The sequence below is a fragment of the Bactrocera tryoni genome, chromosome 1, assembly GCF_016617805.1.
Source record: "Bactrocera tryoni isolate S06 chromosome 1, CSIRO_BtryS06_freeze2, whole genome shotgun sequence".
In the NCBI taxonomy this organism is placed as follows: Eukaryota; Metazoa; Arthropoda; class Insecta; order Diptera; family Tephritidae; genus Bactrocera; species Bactrocera tryoni.
The window spans coordinates 2,988,106-3,007,798 of record NC_052499.1 but is presented as its reverse complement, the minus strand read 5'-3'; the positions used below and the strand labels follow the sequence as shown (position 1 = coordinate 3,007,798).

Genomic DNA, 19,693 nt, shown 5'->3' with positions numbered 1-19,693 from the left:
GCTAAAACGTTAGTATTCTCTTTGCGAATCAAGCAGTTGATACGACGCTCCAGCCCGGGACAGAACGCGTTGTTTACCATTTGATACTAAAAGTTATAACCTCAACTTGTATTTGTAAAGTTGTATATATCTAAATAAATAATATACATACATACATATGTGCTGAATATGGTTGTAACATGTGCAATTGAGTTTGACAATAATCCCTACGGCACCTACTTTGCTGGTCAAGTCATGACGGGTAAAGTTACGCTGCAAGCGGACATGCCGAAGCAGGTGAAAGGTGAGCTTTACTGCAAGTATTTTATATAAAGGTAAAAAGAGAATAAATCTGATCAAATTGAAACGCAAATCGTCACTCCAAATGCTACAATTTTGTTATTTAACGAAGCTAGAATTTTCATGTGAGAATTGGGATCGGTGGGCATCTCGATGAGGGCACTTTCGCCAAACGTGCAACGTTCTTGATTGTTCTTCGGCTTCAATTCATGCACGAGTTGGATTATAGAAGCTCGCAAACCAAGATACACAAAAACTTTCAGAAAGTACTCTAGCACAGCTCCATTGTTGCGTACGTTGGCGGATGGCCTCCTTGGGTACTCTGCTCCACAGCTGGAATAGCGTATTCGGTGCGCTTTATACGGCGTCTCTGAGCATACGTAGTAATCACTAAGATATGCGTGGTGCGAAAGCGAGCCATGATTTAAAGATGCTGCCAAACTGAGTATAAGTCCATTAAAAGTTGTCAAAAGATCAGCAAAGAAAAAAATAATTGCCTCATTGAAAACCGCACATCTAAAAAACACCCTATGTTATCCACGTTATTGCGCCATATTATGAGCTAATTGTATTTATATAAGACTTTCGAATTATTCTGTGACATTTGACTTATGAATTTATCGTTGGCTGTCAGTTAAGACATCACATGTTGAGAACCGAGATAAAGACATGGATCGTATTGATATTGCAAGCAGACACCATTAGAATCAAAAAAACTTAGCCTTGAAGACTACATGTAAATAAGTCTTCTCACCGGGAACCGAAAAGTTCTTAAATAAAATAGCACAATTTCTTCCTCCCCTCTCGAATAAATAACTGTAAGCAGTAGGTTATCAACAATGATACTTTTGCAGCGGTGATGACTCACAGGTCTTGCGTGCATTACTCATCTGCTTAAAATTATCAGATGAGTGACTAATACAGATATGTATTTGTGATTACAATATTATAAATTATTACCGCCTGTGGTTATTTATGAAAATTTTATTTTTTAGCCATCGTGCTGAAAATTAGCGGTTGCGCAGATACAAGTTGGACGGAAAGCTCCAGCAGCACAACAACAAATGCACATGGACGTTCGAGCACTAAAACCCAGACAACACACTACAGAGGTCATGAGGATTATATAAAATCGAAGACTTACTTGCTCAGCTCCAACGAAAGTGTGTAGAATTTGTAAAAGCTTATGACAATTAGCTTACATTATAACCGATCTAATTATCTCTCTAACAGACCAATCTGCCGTGATTGAGCCGGGCATACATACCTATACATTTGCCTGCCTGTTACCCATCACCTGCCCTTCGTCCTTCGAAGGCATCTATGGTTATGTACGATATTTGGCCAGGGTGGAACTCGTGCGACCATGGAAGTTCAATCAGAATTTTACGCGAGGATTTACGGTTTTGAAAATGATGGATCTAAACTACGACAGTCCTTTATTGCGAGTGAGTAAACTATTATGGCTATATCCAAACAATTACTGGTTATGATTTATCTAATCATTGTATAAACCCGCTCCGAAGGTGCCTAGCAAATCGGAAGCACAAAAGGTCTTCTGTTGTGGGCCTTGTAAAACACAGCCATTGGAGGTGCACGTTTCCTTGCCACAAAGTGGCTATGTGCCTGGACAAGCGATACCAGTGAGCGTACTCATATCAAACGAAACCAAGATAAAAGTCGAAGAACTCAAAATAGAATTGGTAATGCTCGTTTGCTATTACAGTCAAGTGCCATTGACACATACAAAGAACCAACGCATACCGGTGCTGAAGTTGAAAGGTGATGGCGTGCCGGTGCATTGCAAAAAACAATTCGACTATGAGCTCATTGTGCCGGCTACGCCGCCAACGTGCTTCAATCTATGCCGCATCATACAGATCGCCTATCAAGTTGAGGTTGTGGCAAAAGTGAAAGGTTGGCATGCGGATCAGGTCATCTGTGTGCCCGTCACGATAGGCAATGTGCCGTTGCTCGGCGTCATACAAAAGCAACCAAAGGCGTCAGCTGACAACCTCGTCCCCAGCGGTAATGGTGTTATGAACCGTTCATTCGTGGCGGATGACGAAAGCGGCAATCTTCGCGAAAAGAAGTCCACCGAAGCTAACCAGCTGCAGTCTACCGTACAAGAGAACCCGATACAAGTAAACAGCGGTGCTGTGACAAGTTCTGCCATAACCCCTGCTCTGCCCAACCCCTGGGACGCAGACGCCAGTATACGTAAGTAATTCTTTGACAATACTGACGGTTTATCCGTTTATATCCCCAACCGCGTTTCGTACAATTCTTGTCATTTGCTATACACTCGTACATGCGAGAATATCAAATCACTTCAAATCCAGCGCAAAGACCTTCCCTCTATAATATTATATGTATAATTCAAAGTTTTCTTCCTTCACAGCACCACCGTCTTATGAATCCGCGGTGCATATAAAACCAGCAAAACTTAACCTTGATGAAGGGCAAGAATACGGCGAAACCGAATTTGCACCACGTTATCCTGTCTTCAAAATGTCGTGTCCGAGCGCATCAGACAGAGACGAAGTTGATGCCAGGCCTAGGGTGGATGGTGTAGCAACTAGTGGTGTTTCATCAGCGCAAAATAGCACTTGGCTGTGACTTAGAGCTGAGAGTGTGAATAAATAAATACAAACTTATAAACAAAGCAACGCCAAAATCTGTTTCTTTTCTTCGGAGCGACCTTTAATAACTTATCAGCAGTAGCGCACAAAATCGCAAGCGGTAGGCATGTGAATGAAATTAAAAAAACAGAAAGCTTTTCGATTCTGCAAGTACAACGTTTCCGCCACCAAATATTTTTCATATCAGAAAACGTCGTGCGCTTATCTAAAACCGTAATTTTGTTGTAGTTGTTGTTGTTTTCCCCTTTGTTTTAATATCAAATATTTCTAACTGTATGTGTACATATAGCTGTAAGATCTTTTACGTTATTGTTTTATCACAATCACTCACACGTATTTCACTCGCATGCGTATGTATTTGTGCTTAATGCGGGATATTTACCCTAAGTGCCGACAAGCTAATGGCGCTTTGCCCAATTTTGGCACATTCAGTCCGAGTCGGTCGGTTGTGGAAGCAAAATGGTCGTAACTTGTGATATTCAGTTCAATCATAATGAGCACGGTATTTATTTCGCTGACCAGTTGGTGGATGGCGCGGTGGTGTTAAAGGCTGATAAACCCAAAAATGTTAAAGGTAACGCTAAGTATAAGGCTAACGCTAATAAGTGTGGAATTAGGCTTCAATTTCTGTAGAATAAGCGATTTTCAAGCAGCAATTTCGCAAGTAAGGTTATCAGTCACTAATCTTATCTGAAAAACTAATTTACCCACTGAAGTTCTGTACATTTGCGGGGAATAATAATGCATGCACTGTAAATAATTACTTCATTCACTTTAGCTAATATGCATGTCAAAATAACGCTACGCCTGCAGTTTCAGATTGATTTATATAAAGCGGGAAATTTTCAGTATATAAAAATAATAATATCGCAACATAATAAAACATGACATAAAATAACATAATATGACACAACTTAACTTAACATAACATAACGGAACACAACATAACATAACTTAACATAACACAACATAACATAACATAATATAACATAACATAACATAACATAACATAACATAACATAACCTAGCTTAACACAACATAACATAACATAAAATAACATAACCTAACACAACATAACACAGCATAACATAACATAACACAACATAACATAGCATAACATAACAAAACATAGCATAACATTACATAACGTATCATAACATAACATAACATAACATAACGTATCATAACATAACATAACATAACATGACATAATATAACTTAACATAACATAACACAACTTAATATAACAAAAAAAAAATCACAAGTAGAGCCTATAATACTTTTCACAGATCCAAAAGATTCCTTACAAGAATTTGATTCCGATCGTCCAGCTTGTACGGTAGATATGTACATATATGCTATAGTGATCCGATCTGAACAATTTCTTCGGATATTGTACTTTTGCCTTGGTTAACGAACCATGTCAAATTTCGTAAAGTTGAATTTTTCCATACAAGCACTTGAATCTGATCTTTCAGTTTGTATGGTAGCTACATACATAAATCCTATAGCGGTTCCGACAACTGAGTAGCTTCTTACGTATCTAGAAAAGAACGTGTGTAAAATTTTAGATCGTTATCTCAAAAACTGAGGGTCTAGTTCACGTATACATATCTAGACAGGCGGACGGACATCGACTCCTCATGCTGTTCATTTATATAGTATATGCATATACTTTATAGGATCTCCGAAGTATATTTCTGGGTGTTACAAGCTTTCTGGCAAACTTAATATACCCTGATCAGGGTGTAAAAATGGCGCAGAGTATAATTCGATTTGATAAAATTCCAATCAGTTTATTTGGTATAATTTGTTTATTACGAAGTGTCGTATGTACATATTTATTTTTGAAATGTAGGAAAATTAAAGGTTATTGGCTAAGTTTTAGTAGATATTTTATCGCCACTAACGCATTCATATTTATATGGTTGCTACCTTTGCGTGTCGTTATCTAGTGCAGGTATTTACTGAATTAATATTCGCGACTACGATTATTAGAATTTAGACTAGACTGTTCTTTTCTTGTATTGCCATTTACCGGCTTTTGGTTTAAATCAAATAAATGCAGTTTTTTGTAAAAAACTAATATGTTCCCTTATCTTAGATCTAAAAAAGTAGCTTCTTATGTGACTTATGACATATTTAAGGATCACTTTTCAAATCTACGCAATTAAGTTTCTTATAGACATTCACACAAATAAACTCTTTCATTGCTATTTTGACCCAATTAGTCGAATATCCTTTTAAGAATAGTTAATTTTTTTCACAACTTTTGGGAGTTAGAATTCAGCAAGGTTCTAAAATAAACTGCAATATCTCCGAACGATTTCGCCGATAATATATTTTTACAAAACCCATACGTTCCCAAACATATAACAGAGGTCCATCAAAAGTAGAAAGGAAAGGCAGTGAGGTGTAATGAATATGAGACTTGATTTCGCATACATTTTTATGATCAAAATATTGTAAAAGAACTATTTTTGGTATCCTATAGGAACTGTAACGAGACGATGGGTATGAGATAGTCTTCATCGATTTAATTTCAAAGTTCTGCTTGTCATTCGCTGGCATTTGAACTATTTGTTACTCTTAAATTGCTTGAATTAGCAAGTAAGTACATATATACCTTATTTTCTTTCAGCTGTAATATTGAATATATCCGGATTTGCTATTACAAAATGGCGAGAAAAACGTTTCGGTAAAACACGACACTTTTCGGGACGTGAGGATTATATGGAGTCCAAAACATATCTAATGGGATCGGAAACAAGTAAGTGTGTTATAAGCTACTTCCAAAATCTACTACAAAAATATATTAGCTACTAATTTTCCAATCGATAGGTCAAATTTTTACAATCCAAACCGGTACGCACACATATAATTTTGCCTGCAAGCTACCAGAGAATTGTCCTACATCATTTGAGGGCCTTCATGGCTGCATTCGGTATATAGTTAAAGTGACACTGGTGATACCCTGGAAATTCAATCAGACTTATACGCGTGGCTTCACAGTGATGAAAATGCTCGATCTTAACTATGAATCGCCGCAAATAAAGGTGACATATTTGTAACTATTTTCATATACCATTAAATGAATATTTTTCAACAATTTTAAACCACAGATACCAATAACTTCAGAGAATTATCGTTCATACTGCTGCGGACCCTGCAAAACGGACCCTCTGAAGATGCAAATACAACTGCCGCAGGCCGGTTATGTGCCCGGACAGCGCATACCCGTCACCGCGCTGGTCATCAATAACACCAACATACCCGTGGCGGAAGTGCGTTATGCGCTCGTAATGTTGGTTCGGTATTCCAGCCCAGCGCCAGCGTTACACTCATGCCTCGAACGTATTACCATGACGACGGCGAAAAGTGAGTCTGTGCTGCGTAATAGCACGCGCTCGTTAACGCACGAACTTCTTGTGCCGTCCACACCACCAACTTGCTTGCGGTCTTGCAGTATTATACGCATTTCCTATCAGGTGGAAGTCGAGGCACGCATGAAGGGTTGGTATTCTAGTCAGACCATTACAATTCCCGTTCTTATTGGAAATGTGCCACTGTGGCAAACACCATCAGTTATACAACAACAACCGCGCGGTAGTCGTATGCCAGCACTAACTGAGGAAGTGCTGTTGCAGGGTAATGAAATGAACAAGGAGGGTGAGCAACAAGCTGTGACTGAAGTAGTGGATGAGCAGAATGTAGCATTAACAGGGGTTCAGTCGCCAGCAGATATTTACCCGGAATTGCGTGAGTATTAATTAAATATCGAAAAAGTTGTGGTTGGAGCTTCGTTTTAAACGAACTAAAGTTTCTCGATATTGTACAAACTACATAATGCAGCTTGTAAAGTACCACGAACTCGGGTAGTATTTGTTTTGAAAACATCCAGTTACTTTTTGGGCAGAATTTATAATTCGTTCCAAATGTATAATACATTCCAAATGTATAATACGATCCAAATGTACAATGCGATCCAAATGAAAAATACGATCCAAATATGGAATGTATTCTCAGTGTGGAATCCATTTATGGAATCTGTTCCTTATGCTTCCGTTAGTAAACAACGTGCCGACTTTCCGTAGTGACGACGTAGTTGTGTTCTTTAATTTGGGCAATGTTGCTGTTTTAAGGCAAATGAAAACTCATTACCGCTTCTACCGTCCGAAACGTATATTTGCGCAAATTGTATTTTTTCCGTAGAAACGGGCCAGCTCTCTTAAATACAAGATTGCATGCCTCGATATTTTGGACTATTTAAAAAATGAGCTGTAATTTAGTTAAAATATTATCAAACTAACCTAAAATTACAGTCGAATACAATTATTTATAAATAAGTAGACTATTCTTAATAATTTGAGTTCAGTTTTGAAGTTTTACATTACGAAAAAATATAACTGAAAAGCTATAGGTGTGAAAATGGAACAATGGCAATATTGACGAAATGTGAACAAATGAAAACAAACAACTACGTTACCTACTGGAAGGGCGGCACGTTTGTTACTAACTGAAGCATTATACAAATATGGATTCTGCAGTTGTGGAAACTGTAGATAATCCATTTATGCATACATTGAAATTACAGGAAGTCCTTAAGACCGGACACCTCCCATAACCGGTGGAACAAATAAATATATGTAGTGTATATATGTACATACATATATACCGGACAAAAACACCACGGCGGTGGATATTCGGCTATGAGGGGTTTCAAAGTATAAGAATATACATTCCATGCCTCAAGCAAGATCTGTTTAAATTATAAATAGCGAATTGGTATGTGCTCTAAGGCTTCTTATCTTCAGAAACTATTTTGAATTCTTATGTGAATGTTTTATCACTTTTGTAAACTTTTAATATAAAGTATTACGGAAAGTTTTATTTTTTAATGAAATAAGCCTATAGAGCATTTAAAATATACATACTTCAAAGAAGATACATACATTTGTGGATTATTTTTGTGAACATAAAATATGTTTTCTAAAATTTTTGAAATCTTGTGATACTGATGACAAAAACCGTTATATATTCCACACGAAATCTTACGTTAGATGTCGTCCTGGCATTTAAACTGCTTATCCAAAAGCAGGGAATTTTCCGTGCCCACATTTCTCCAACAAAACGAGTGGAATATGTGAGTGGATTTTAGCAACTAAGAAGATATCCACAATTCATTTTTGGAATGTTGTGGATGGAATTTGTTTATAAAAGTTCCACACTCCAGTGGGTGGATTGTGAATTTAAGTTTCACAGTTTTTTATCTATCAGTGGAATTGCATTCCATTGGTCTGACAACTAAAATATTTTCGAAGGTTTGTGCCTTCGTTATATGAAAATTCGAATATCATTAACCAATTGCTTTCAAAACGATAAAATTCAATACTTTATTTATTTCTCATATATTTTTTAAAGCACCACCCAACTACGAGGAGTCTACGCACACCATGCGAGGCGATGTGAACGAAGATGACTTACACGCATTTGGGCCATGTGAATTTGCGCCATTATATCCAGTATATGCCGTACCCTTAACAATGGCTCCAACCGCGCCAGTTACGCCGGAACCAACACGCGGTGCTTATATAAACCAAAATTTCGAAAATGACAAGGTGTAGAGGAAGCCTCTTTTGAACAAAACGATATTATTGTTATTTGCTTTCATTTCATAAATATGAATTCACATATACATATGTACATATGTAAATGTATTTAAACATATGTCGTAGAAACCTAAACTATTAATAAATAGTTCTAACTTATGAAAATATAAATGTAATCAAAAAATATAATTTTCATAAAAAAGGTTAATGTCACTTACATAGAGTTTCAGCAGTTTTCGAACTTTACTTCGTCAGGAGGTTATTCCTTAGTTGGCTTAAACCAAACCAACTGTTAGAAAATAGCTTTAAGTTCAAACATAAAATGTTACGAAAAAGCTTTAAGCTTGTTACAAACCATAAGAGCTTGCTATAAGCTTAAAGTAAGTACAAACATCAAATGCTGCCATAAAAGTTGAAAGCTTTACAAAACTTTTCTTATGAGCTTCAAGTTTTACAGCAACTATAAACGCCATAAGCTTTGTAAAACTTGTCCCAAAAGCTTTAATCGAATCAATGTCTCTCTTCAACGATGTACATACTCGTATATTAAGAAATACTCACAGGAAATTTTATATTTTTAATAATGGTGACAGTGCTGAGAAACTCCCCACATTATGTTATCTCAATTTATAGAATATTGTAAATAATTATATTATAGCTACAGAAGTAATTACGATCTTAAAATATGCAAATCAAAGCGTGGGGAATATTTATTTATCTTATTAATTATTATAACTTCAATGGCGCTTCAGACAAAATATAATCAAAAGTCATTGCGAGCTGCAAGAAAACTTCGAAGGAACTGTCTCTGATTAGTAAGTTGGTATCAATTATACTCTTATTTAGTTTTCTTGTATGATGGCATCACTTTTTGTCGTGTCAAATTTAGAGCTCGAGTATCGAGGCGGCAATTAAAGTTGTAGACTTGTTGTTTGGTTGCGAGAAGACATTCGGATGATTAGCGAATTCACCATTTCCGAGGGATTCTTTGAAAATTTTACCAACATCTAGAAAGGCTGTGTTCGGTGTATTAAAGCTTTGCAGATAGGCACGTTGTCTAACTAAGATATCTTGATAAATTTGCTATTTTTTATTAAGTTGGTTCCATATTTGTTTACCAGGCAATTGAAACTGTTAAAGAGAATATATATCAAAGATCCTAGACATTGATATGTATGTATATTGTTGACCGAAATCACTTAGATATCCGAAGCCTACATTAAAGTAACATACGTTTTTTATAGAAGTAAGTAGTTTCTTTAAAGAACTCAATTGTCAGATTTTGATAAAATCGGAAGTAGACAAGAAGGAAGGGATTTTAACTTTTAGTTTCAAAATCGAAAAAATTTTAGAATTTATTTGAAGTCCTTAAAATCGGACTACTTTATTTTCAATTCGATCTAGTTTGTTGGTGAGTTATTTTCTAACCAGTTTGTTTGTTTTTGTTAGGAATTTCAAGCTGCGGCACTAATACCACAGTTTTCTACACAGACTCTTTGCAATAGATACTGCTTTTTGCGTTCACTTTTAAGTGTCTGCAAATTGATGCTTATTTCACCAGACTGTTATGAAAGGGACAAACTTTCTTCAGCACTTCCAACTTTTTTGTAATCGTACTTCAATACGGTAATTAAGCGAATACAAAAATATGCAAATAGTTGAAATTGCTATGGGTTGGTATACGTAAATAGAAAATCACGTTGCAAGTATGTGCTATATAACAACAATTATTTTCAAAATAGGTATACCACAGCATAGTTACGACACAGAAACACATTTCTAAAAATTCAAATATGGCAGTTTTTGTAAGTTAGTTAACCGAGGAACGGTTTTAAAATAGGCAGAAACTAGTTTTGGCTTTAATAGTTGATATGCCTACAAAACAAAATTTCTGTCTTATGAGCAAAAGGCTGTGTCAGGTGCTTGTGGTTAACTAACTTAGAGATCGACGGAAACTTTAGTTTGGGTTTTGCAGTTTTGGCTGTGTAAAAACATTGAAGTCCACAAGCTGTTGATGTGAGCAAAGTACACAATTTTTATTTGTTGTCAAATATAAAAAGTGTTTCTCAAAAGCAATATTAAATGTATTATTTCAAAAATAATTGAGATTTGAACTTTCGAAAATGGTTCTTTCTGTTACCCAGGCCCTTAAAAAACAAATCTATGAGGCGGCCCCAATTGTCTTTCATCGTTGTCTTTTTATTCGTGTTCACTGAAGCTCTCAACTCTGGAAGGAGATCCGCCGTATCTTGGCCCTGGAATGCGAAACTCGTCCCTTAGCTGTACATAGTCTATGGAACAGCCTTAAGAAGAGCCTCTCATGGCCATATGCTAACTTTATTTTTGTAGACGCCACACCAAGCTAAAATCATTAATTTTCTACTTCAATTTTTGTGTGCACTTCTACGCTGCGCTCGGCGCTTCCCATCAGTTAGCTAAGCTCTAATATTTTTCTTTCCACTCCAACTCACTCTTCGAAGGATTCCGTTGAATTGCCAATGAAAACCACAACCAAATCTTAAATGAACACACTGTAAGCAGTTATTGGCGTAAACTGCCAAATTTCGGGAGGTTGGAAGAGAAAGCACTGCCGAGTAGTTTGCGGTTGGCTATCCGCAGACAAGTGGATGTCACACCGGCTGCAATAGTGGCAAATGCAGTTGTAGTACCATAGATGGCATTAAGCGCATTGCGCTCAGTTTGCGCTATTTGCTAAGTGTTTGCTTTTCGGCTTTTCTAATCCGTTGCTGGCAAAATTGTCATTTAATGAGTTTACTTAGCTGTGCGGATTACGTGTACACGAGCGTAGACATGGCTAAAGCGGAAATCAGAAGAGCCAACATGACTGTCGACATGTTACAAAGTTATCATTGGAAAATCACAGTAGTTGTTGGACAAAAGGTCATTAAGTTGGCTCTTTGCTGTGCGGCAGGTGAGTGTTGCAGCTATTTCGACGACACACTCAGCTCATTTCGCCAGCAAACGTTCCACTGCGAAAATGCAAATTGCAAAGCTTGAACGTGAGTTTTCGACAGTGTCTCACACGCTTGGATCTCATTATATGTACATACATCTGTATATACCTAGTTTAGTGTGTACAATGGAAATTCGCTGCATTAGCTAAGGTAAATATAATTTACCCAAGGGCGAAGGCGTTTAATCAGTTGGAAAATTGGTGGAAATTTTAATTAAAGCTTAAACTATAATCTCTTTAGTTTCACTTAATTATATGTTTGCTTGAGTCATTCAATTTCATTCTTTCCAGTGGACGAAAGGATATAGCGACGTTTGCTTAAGTCGACATTGATCTTCAATTTATATGGCCGACAGCAATACCCGAATTAGGCTTAACAAAGAATATTGTGTCAACGCCAATTTACAGCCGACACGTACTCTCCTTCTGCTGTTCTTCTCAAATAAGTTTCAATTAAAGCATACTTTCTTTTCAACTATAGAATCTTCCCTATCGTGTTATTACAGGTAAAGGTAAAAAATCTGCGAGTACACCCCTCTGGGGACTCTGAAAGTCATTTACCATAAAAGTTTAGAAGTAAAAGTGTATAAAATAATTCGAAAATTATAAGAAAAAATTCTGACTCTATTTATTGACTAAAAGGCATTGCCTATGTAGTATATTTCAGAAACTAGTTTTGCAAAAGTGAAAGCATAATTGGTTTCAAAATCACTAAATTTTTTCGTAAACGGCGTCGCGTTAACGTCCGTAAAACAATGCTTTCTGACTACCAGGATGTCATGGCCATGAGTCTTGGATCTATGCTTAAGACCCGGACACAAACGATCAATACCGAATATCAATATGAAATCAAAAGTAGGCCGTGGCCGAAAAAACCCCTTAAAGCGGGTCACAAATCAAGGTTATGTTGACAGTTTTCTTCGATTATCGATGTGTGGTGCACTCCGAGGTCCTTCCGACCGGCAAAACTTCTAACAGGGGTACTATTTGAGTGTTATGCATGGTTTGCGCAAAGATATTCGATAAAAGAGGTCGGAAATATGGGCCGACAACTCTTGGCTTTTACACTACGAAAATGACCGTCGCATACTGCATTGATTCTTTTTGACCGTTTTCGCCGTATTATACTAAAGATGTATTTCTTCGAGCCAATCGATAAGAAAATGTTTTTAGTATGGTTGCCAGCTGCGCCATACCTTCCCTTATCTCGAGCTAATGCGGAACTGGAGAAGGGTTGAATTTGTGTTCAATTTCGTGTTTATCTATTTACTTTATATGCAGTACGTGAGCACTTGCGGCGGGAAGTGTACTACTTTAGTATAATCACTAACAAACACAACCTTTTTAACGGTTTTAAATACGTGTTAAAATCGGTTTATATACCCATAAAGTTCATAAAGAAATTGTGCAACAATCTTCCACATATTTACCAATTTCTTGCTTACTTTTCACATCATTAAACCGTTGTTGTTGTAATACAGTGCCGTTTTAATTTTTCCTACGCTTGTGCTCACGTCTTCTATTTTTAATATGCACACACATGCATGCACATGTATACAGCCGCCTAACTAAATATAAACACGCTCAGGTGTATACTTGACAAAGCATAGTTTGCGATGCGGCGGCTCGGACGATTACACTTTACAGTAACCTAAGAGCGGCTATTGACCCACAATTTAACCTAATTTGTTGTTGTCGTTGTTGTCGGCTATTCACTAAATGTATGGTAAGTGTGCAATAGCGAAGCTTTGGCAGCATTTTTTTTATCGAAGCAAACACGGGTGGCATGAATTGTTGTTGTTTTTGCTTTTGTTGTGGCTACTGAAATTGGAGACCCTTTGTATGTACTTGTATCGTTACAGTAGCATTTTTATTGAACCATAAAAGGCGTTGCGCGCCACAACCAACCACGAGATGCGATGCCCTCTTGACTGGAGGCGCACAAAGGTGAACGAGATTGCGATTGCGGGAGATTGGGAATGATTGCAAAAGTGTGGGGCACACGCCAACACAGACATGTTCCAAATTCGAAAATTTTCTCCGAAATCGAATTGCGGTGACAACACATATGCCATTAACTGACGTCGAAACGAAAGAGCTTTATGGGCAAAGATACATACATTGTATGCTGATATATGTACATGTATTGGTATGCACCCGTCTAATTGTAGATATCTTCAGCGAAGGCAGTTAGCAAGTAGCTTAAGTGCACAAATGTCATTCGCAAGTCGTGTGCTCGAGTTTAAGGTTTAAAGTAATATTTCAGCATTAAACGTGAAGCTGATTCTTCATAATTGTATTTTGAAATCCAATAATATTTAATATAATGTGTAAAACATTATTCTATATTTATGTATATATAAATATTAGGTAAACGGGCGCGCGCCCCAACTATCAGCAGGAAACCCAGCCCAACTTATCGCTCATTAAATGGAAACTTATATACTTATGGTATCTTTATATAGCCATTGCATTTGTATATTCTACAACATGGTCGAATAGACGCTTTGCTACGTAAGCATTTATCTCTAAAATTGAGCAAGGATTACTTAAGTTCGATTTACTCGAATATCCTGTTATAAGTGGCAGAGTCAGATTCAATTTAATAATATGCCATGCCATTTGAATAATTTTAGTTGAAGCTGAAATCGATCTTTTGGTAATACATTTTGTCAACTGCTAATTAGTTTAAATATACTTCTGACTGTCGCTTTGACCTTTTATATACTCGCGGAAGTGTTTCAGCGACTTCTTTTAGAAAAGTTACTATAACTTTAAATAATGATTCGTCGCCACTGAAACATTTAACAGCGAGTATTTACTAAGAAATATTACAGTGACCAACTTGAGCGCCTCGCTTTACACTTGATTGTCGGTTTGAGGTGACCTACATCATTTTTCAAGTTCACTAGAAATGCAGACAATTCTTCGAAGGACCATAGTGCACTTTAAACTGAGTATTAAACTTATACTTTTGTAATTTTTTTTTTTTATTACCTGAGCCATATATGGGAAATTGCTAAGAGGGTTGAAAGGTAATTGAAGCAGCGCAACAACAATGTGGCGTCGAACAGATTTACATCCCAGCAGAGGCGCGGTTAGGCACTGATATCAGGTGAGTTTCACCCAAACCGTCCGCCCCAACTTCTTGCTGTGAAAACACACATTTACATATGTATATGTATGTTTCCATAAAGTAGCTGCATCTGTGAGCCGCAGAAAAGTTTTGCAAAAAAAATTGCGCAATTTCCACCGAAGTGCCGCACTGCAAAACAGGAGAAACCAACAAAACAATAACAAAAACAACCATTTCATACGCAACATAAGTAATTTCACACACAAACACGTTCACTTGCAACACATGCACACATACATATAACGAAAGAGTTGCGCCACATGCAACTGAAGTCGGTAAATGTAATCGAAGTGGCGCTACTGCGGCAACCGCAACCTGCCAAGCTGGCAGATATGGAATACAATAGTCAGGCAATCGATGTAAAACTTTATGTGTACGATATTTGCAGACACACACGTGCTCTCAACTGTGCAGGTATAAATAAAATGTTCACCACATATGTATGTTTGCCTTCATATACATATAAAACATATTCATATAAATATATATATGTACAGATGTAAATATATATGTTACACAAAGGTATATGAATAGGTAATCGGTTCGACAGTCGATGTCATTGTCGGTGTTGTATTGCCACACAATGCTTGCCAGCGCTGGATAGTCGTTTGTAAGTAAACGCGAAGATTAACTTATTCAACGGCGCATCGACAAGCCGAAAGTAAAGTAAGCTTATTCGAAAATGGCTTTATCGCAGCGAACCGTCACCTTTTTGCGCTACCCGTGTACTGTAATCACATCCACATCCGAAACGGTGCGTGTGCGAGCAAGTGATCCCAATCAGCTTTGGTGTGTGTGATTGCCTGTCTGTGTGCATTTGTAAGAAAGATTGTTTCGAAAGGGAAATTAAAAATTGAAATTTTATTTTTGCCTGTATTGCGCACAATAAGAAAGTACCAAGAGAATCGTTAAAGGCAGTGGCGCAGCGTTAAGCTTTACATAAAGTTGTATCGCTTATCAGTTGGTGAATGAAATTGTGGAAACGGATTTTACGTGCCGTTGGACCGTAAGTATACATTATATTTGAAACGGGTTGATGAAATAATAAGTGTATTGAAATGCAATGCTGAAGATGATTGCATAAGAAAATTAATTTTTACTATTTAATCAAACATTTGCATACAGCAGATTGGCCGGCGAGAAAAGAAAATTTCAATTTTAATTTTTGTTTTGTTTTTAGGGTTTTTGGTGCAATGTCTTTTACAACTGTTGTTTACTGGTTGGCTGAAAGGTGATGAATTTCTGACCGCATGCGGTCACAAGCGTTTTGTAATCTCCACTAATCTAGCTAGCTAGACGCAACTCACTTGGCACACCTGGGCTCTCAACCTTAAAAGAAGAGACAGTGTTTTTTACGAAAAATCTGGCTTGGCTCGAAACTAATGGCATGGTGTCGCATTCGCTTAACTATAGCAAACATTTTGGGTAGTCGAAAAAGTCTTTTCGTATTTTTTCAATAGATGTCGTTGCAGTCGTATATCTCCAGTGTTACCAATCTCATTGTGTTATAGCACATAGTGTTGGAAATGTGAGATTTTAATATTCATTGAACCAAAAATTGAATTAAATTCTGGGAAGTTGGAAAAAAGTCACAGCTGTTAAAAAATGAGTGAAAATATTGAAGAAATTCGCTATATTTTGAAATCCGTTTTGGAAATTTCGATTTACACTGATGGAAGTTTTGCACTGATGGAATAAATGATACATATTTGTTTATTTATAGAAATACAAAAAGACTTTTTCGACTAGCCAATATTTGGTTTGTTTTAGCATTTAGCATTTGGATTGAAATATTGTGCGCTGTGACAAATACTGAAATTATCTAATTCGATCAAAATCCGTACATTCGCGAGCGAAACCATGTTTTCAAGGCTCCAATATGATCCTTATATATTTATACTTATATGCTTATTGATTATTTCTACTACTCTGGAAGCCTGAAAAATATTTACTGCAAGTCGCAGTATCTTTTGGTAGGATTTCCCCACTTTTTGTACAGAATCGTAAATTTTTCGAAGTTGAATACAGTTTGTGCTTCCATTCTTAATGCGAACTAACTTATGCACATACCTATCAGGAATTAGTAAAGCGACTACTAAGGCGGATTACGATTTGTGAGTGGATATGAGCACATCTAATACTTTATACAAATTATTATAACAAAGAAAATCCCCTAAATGCTAATAGGGCTGGGTAAGGATCCTTACTCTCTTTACCACTCGTTATTTCCCGAAAGAGTAATCGGTTAATGAGACTCTCTTGAAAACGTTTGCGCTAATGCACATAGCATGTTTTTCGGTGCCACAATAGTTTTAACCAAAATTCCAAAAACCATAAAACCATGTTGCCGAGGGTTATCAAAAAACAAGTAACAAAGTAACAGCAGGAAAAGCGGCATGTGTGTGCGTATGTGTTGCGAAAGCAGTAAAATTGAAAAACTATGAATTCTCCAGTGCATTGGCTGCGATAAAAACTTATTGCAAGAGTAGACCGACAACTTGGTTGAATATAGCAGGTGGCTTAATATGCGAGTGAATACCTGTGAGTTGAATAATATGCGTATATACATATAAACTGTATATATGAATATATGAGTCATCATGCACTGCTGAATGTATGCATGTTACAGTAGCAAAAAATCTCTAGAAAAACTACACCATTTGCTACACCGATCTGAGGGGAGCCTTATCACTTGCATAGCGATAAATTCTCGGTAACGGTTTTAGCATCAACAAGCTTAACAGCGCTGGGGCTCGTCGGATGCCATGGAGAAAGTTACTAAAAGATAATACACACACATATGTAGAAGCAACCAGGATAACTGCATGCAACTTGGTCAAGGTGAATAAGAAACCAAAGTAAAAATGAAATAATATCAACGGAGTGGGCGAACGGTAAATAAGAGATTGTATTTTCATGGCACACTTCGAGCGTATGAGTGTGTGTATATATTTCCCGAAGCAACACACACATGCATTTTGTATAAGTGGTGCACGTCTAGAAATATATGCATGTGTGTGTGTGTGGAGGCTTGTGTTAGTAGTGGGCAGCAATTGCTGCTGAACGTGAAGATTATTTACATATGTATAAACGAAAGCCTTTGCGGTTTTCAAGTGCAGACACTTACCCAAAGGTAGCGTAATTAAAACTTACAATGGGTGCTTTTGATTGCAATAAAAATATATTTATCAAAAAGTAGGCTATTTTCTTTTTATAAATATTGCTTGCATATGTATGTGTCTGCATATTGTTTTTCGTTGTAACAATGTGCTTATAATTGCACTTTATGCAGCGGGGCTAATATCTGGAACGACTTTCATAGTTGCGTATACTATGTTTTGAGAGCACAGCAGAAATATTTTCGTTCCCTGTCGGTGTGAGTAATTAAGGAAACTATCCCTTTCTGTAGAGGCGACATGCCAAGCGCTGTTGATGACATTACGAAATTATGGAGTGAGCAGGAAAATATTTATTTTTATTATATTTTTGTAAAGCTTAATGAACCGCAGGATTTCACGAATGTGGAAAATGTGCGGTGGAATTGGAAATAATAATAGAGTAGACATATATAGCAAATTCATATTAGCGTATTTCTGAAATGTTCGCATTAACTTTAATAAAACCACATGTTTTACAAAATTATATTTTATTATTCAACAGCGTAGCCACTAGGCGTGTTACATCGATTAAGGATCTTGTATGGTGATTTTTTGAGGTCTAAGGAGAGGGGGGAAAGAACTTGCTTACGGCATTACAACTGGCTGTGATTGTATTCTTCTCTCAGAGAGTCTAGAGCATCCTAAGTCCTAATTTTCTGCGAGAATGTACTACACAGTAGCTCCTTTTGCAATAGTGACACGATCGTGTGGTGAACTTAAGTAGTTTTCGGACCGTACTCGTATGAACGAAAAAACCGTTTTTAAATGCTTAAAAAATACTTCTATTTCAATGCTGTTTGTTCTTCTTGTTATAAAAACTTATCTTACCACACTTCTCCTTCCTGTGTTGTTGAAGGTCTAGAACCGAATGAGGCAAGTTTTGAAGACTATAGTCGTCTCTTCGTCTCTCCTTCTCTTTTGAAAGTTTTAGTAATCATTAAATTGAATACATTGGACAACACCTAGTAGGAATATGTTACGGCTATAGATGAATTTGTTGTTTTTGTTTCCCTTCAAGTACTCCCGACAGCAAGAAATTAATATAGATCTCTTCTATCTAGCCACAATAATTTCTTTCTGAAACTTATTAACTGTAAAAAAAAATTGTCTGAGTAGCGAAAATCTCTCTAGCTACAACAGAGAGCCTTCTCTTCAAAGATTTTCTCATCGCCTAAAGTCAAAAATAAGTTGCGTAATATCATTTACCGTTTAGCGCACTCAAAAAATGGTAAGCTGCATTTACGAACAAAATACTGCAGTTTAGAATTCGTCCAAAGACAATCGTTGCCTTAACTGCATTTTGAGTGTGAGCAGATTTAAGTGTCTTCTCAACTACGTTTTTATTTATACACAACTCGCGGTTGAATGCGAACGCATTGCGAAATTCCAGAAAAATAGGACATTACTATTTTGCGCACAACGGAGAGAGTGGAGGAGAGAGAGAGGCATACCTGAGCTCAGAGCAAAGCGTAAGCAAGTGAACGAAGATTAAAGTGTTTACTTCAACAGTTGGAGAAAACTGTGAGTTAGGGTATGTTGAAAGTTTTAAAAGACACTCGTAAATGTCTCCATCAATAACAGTTTACCGTGGTAACCGTTAGTCCGTTCAAACTGCATACCAAAAACTTACTACGTTTCCACAAAACCAACTGAACTACATAAATTAAATACTAATCGTCCAGTGTGGCGAGTATGTACAACAAATACAACAATTGTCGGGACAGTAAACATATTACCAGCTTCAACAACAACTGTGTTGATGGAGAACTACGAAATTTATACAAAATTACTACTCGTATATATGTATAAGCATTTTGTATATAACAACTTTAAAGCGAAGCTGTCAACATTTATGAAGAGCATGAGCCAAGAGAAGCCCGCCGTAAAGCTTTAG

The 19,693-nt window shown here is 36.9% G+C and overlaps 2 protein-coding genes across 2 annotated transcripts; both read left to right on the top strand.

Moving 5' to 3' along the window:
* On the top strand, window positions 1-2,948 carry LOC120779597 (arrestin domain-containing protein 17-like). Its single transcript, XM_040111945.1, has 5 exons — window positions 1-283; window positions 1,275-1,442; window positions 1,513-1,727; window positions 1,806-2,499; window positions 2,681-2,948. Exons 1-5 carry the CDS (start codon window positions 169-171, stop codon window positions 2,896-2,898), a joined length of 1,410 nt encoding a protein of 469 aa, XP_039967879.1. The 5' UTR covers window positions 1-168; the 3' UTR covers window positions 2,899-2,948.
* Window positions 2,949-3,368: 420 nt separating this feature from the next.
* Window positions 3,369-8,566, top strand: LOC120779739 (arrestin domain-containing protein 17-like). Its single transcript, XM_040112116.1, has 5 exons — window positions 3,369-3,495; window positions 5,564-5,692; window positions 5,764-5,978; window positions 6,045-6,681; window positions 8,344-8,566. The coding sequence occupies exons 1-5, from the start codon at window positions 3,381-3,383 to the stop codon at window positions 8,544-8,546; spliced, it is 1,299 nt and encodes a 432-aa protein (XP_039968050.1). The 5' UTR covers window positions 3,369-3,380; the 3' UTR covers window positions 8,547-8,566.
* The last annotated feature ends 11,127 nt before the right edge of the window (window positions 8,567-19,693 follow it).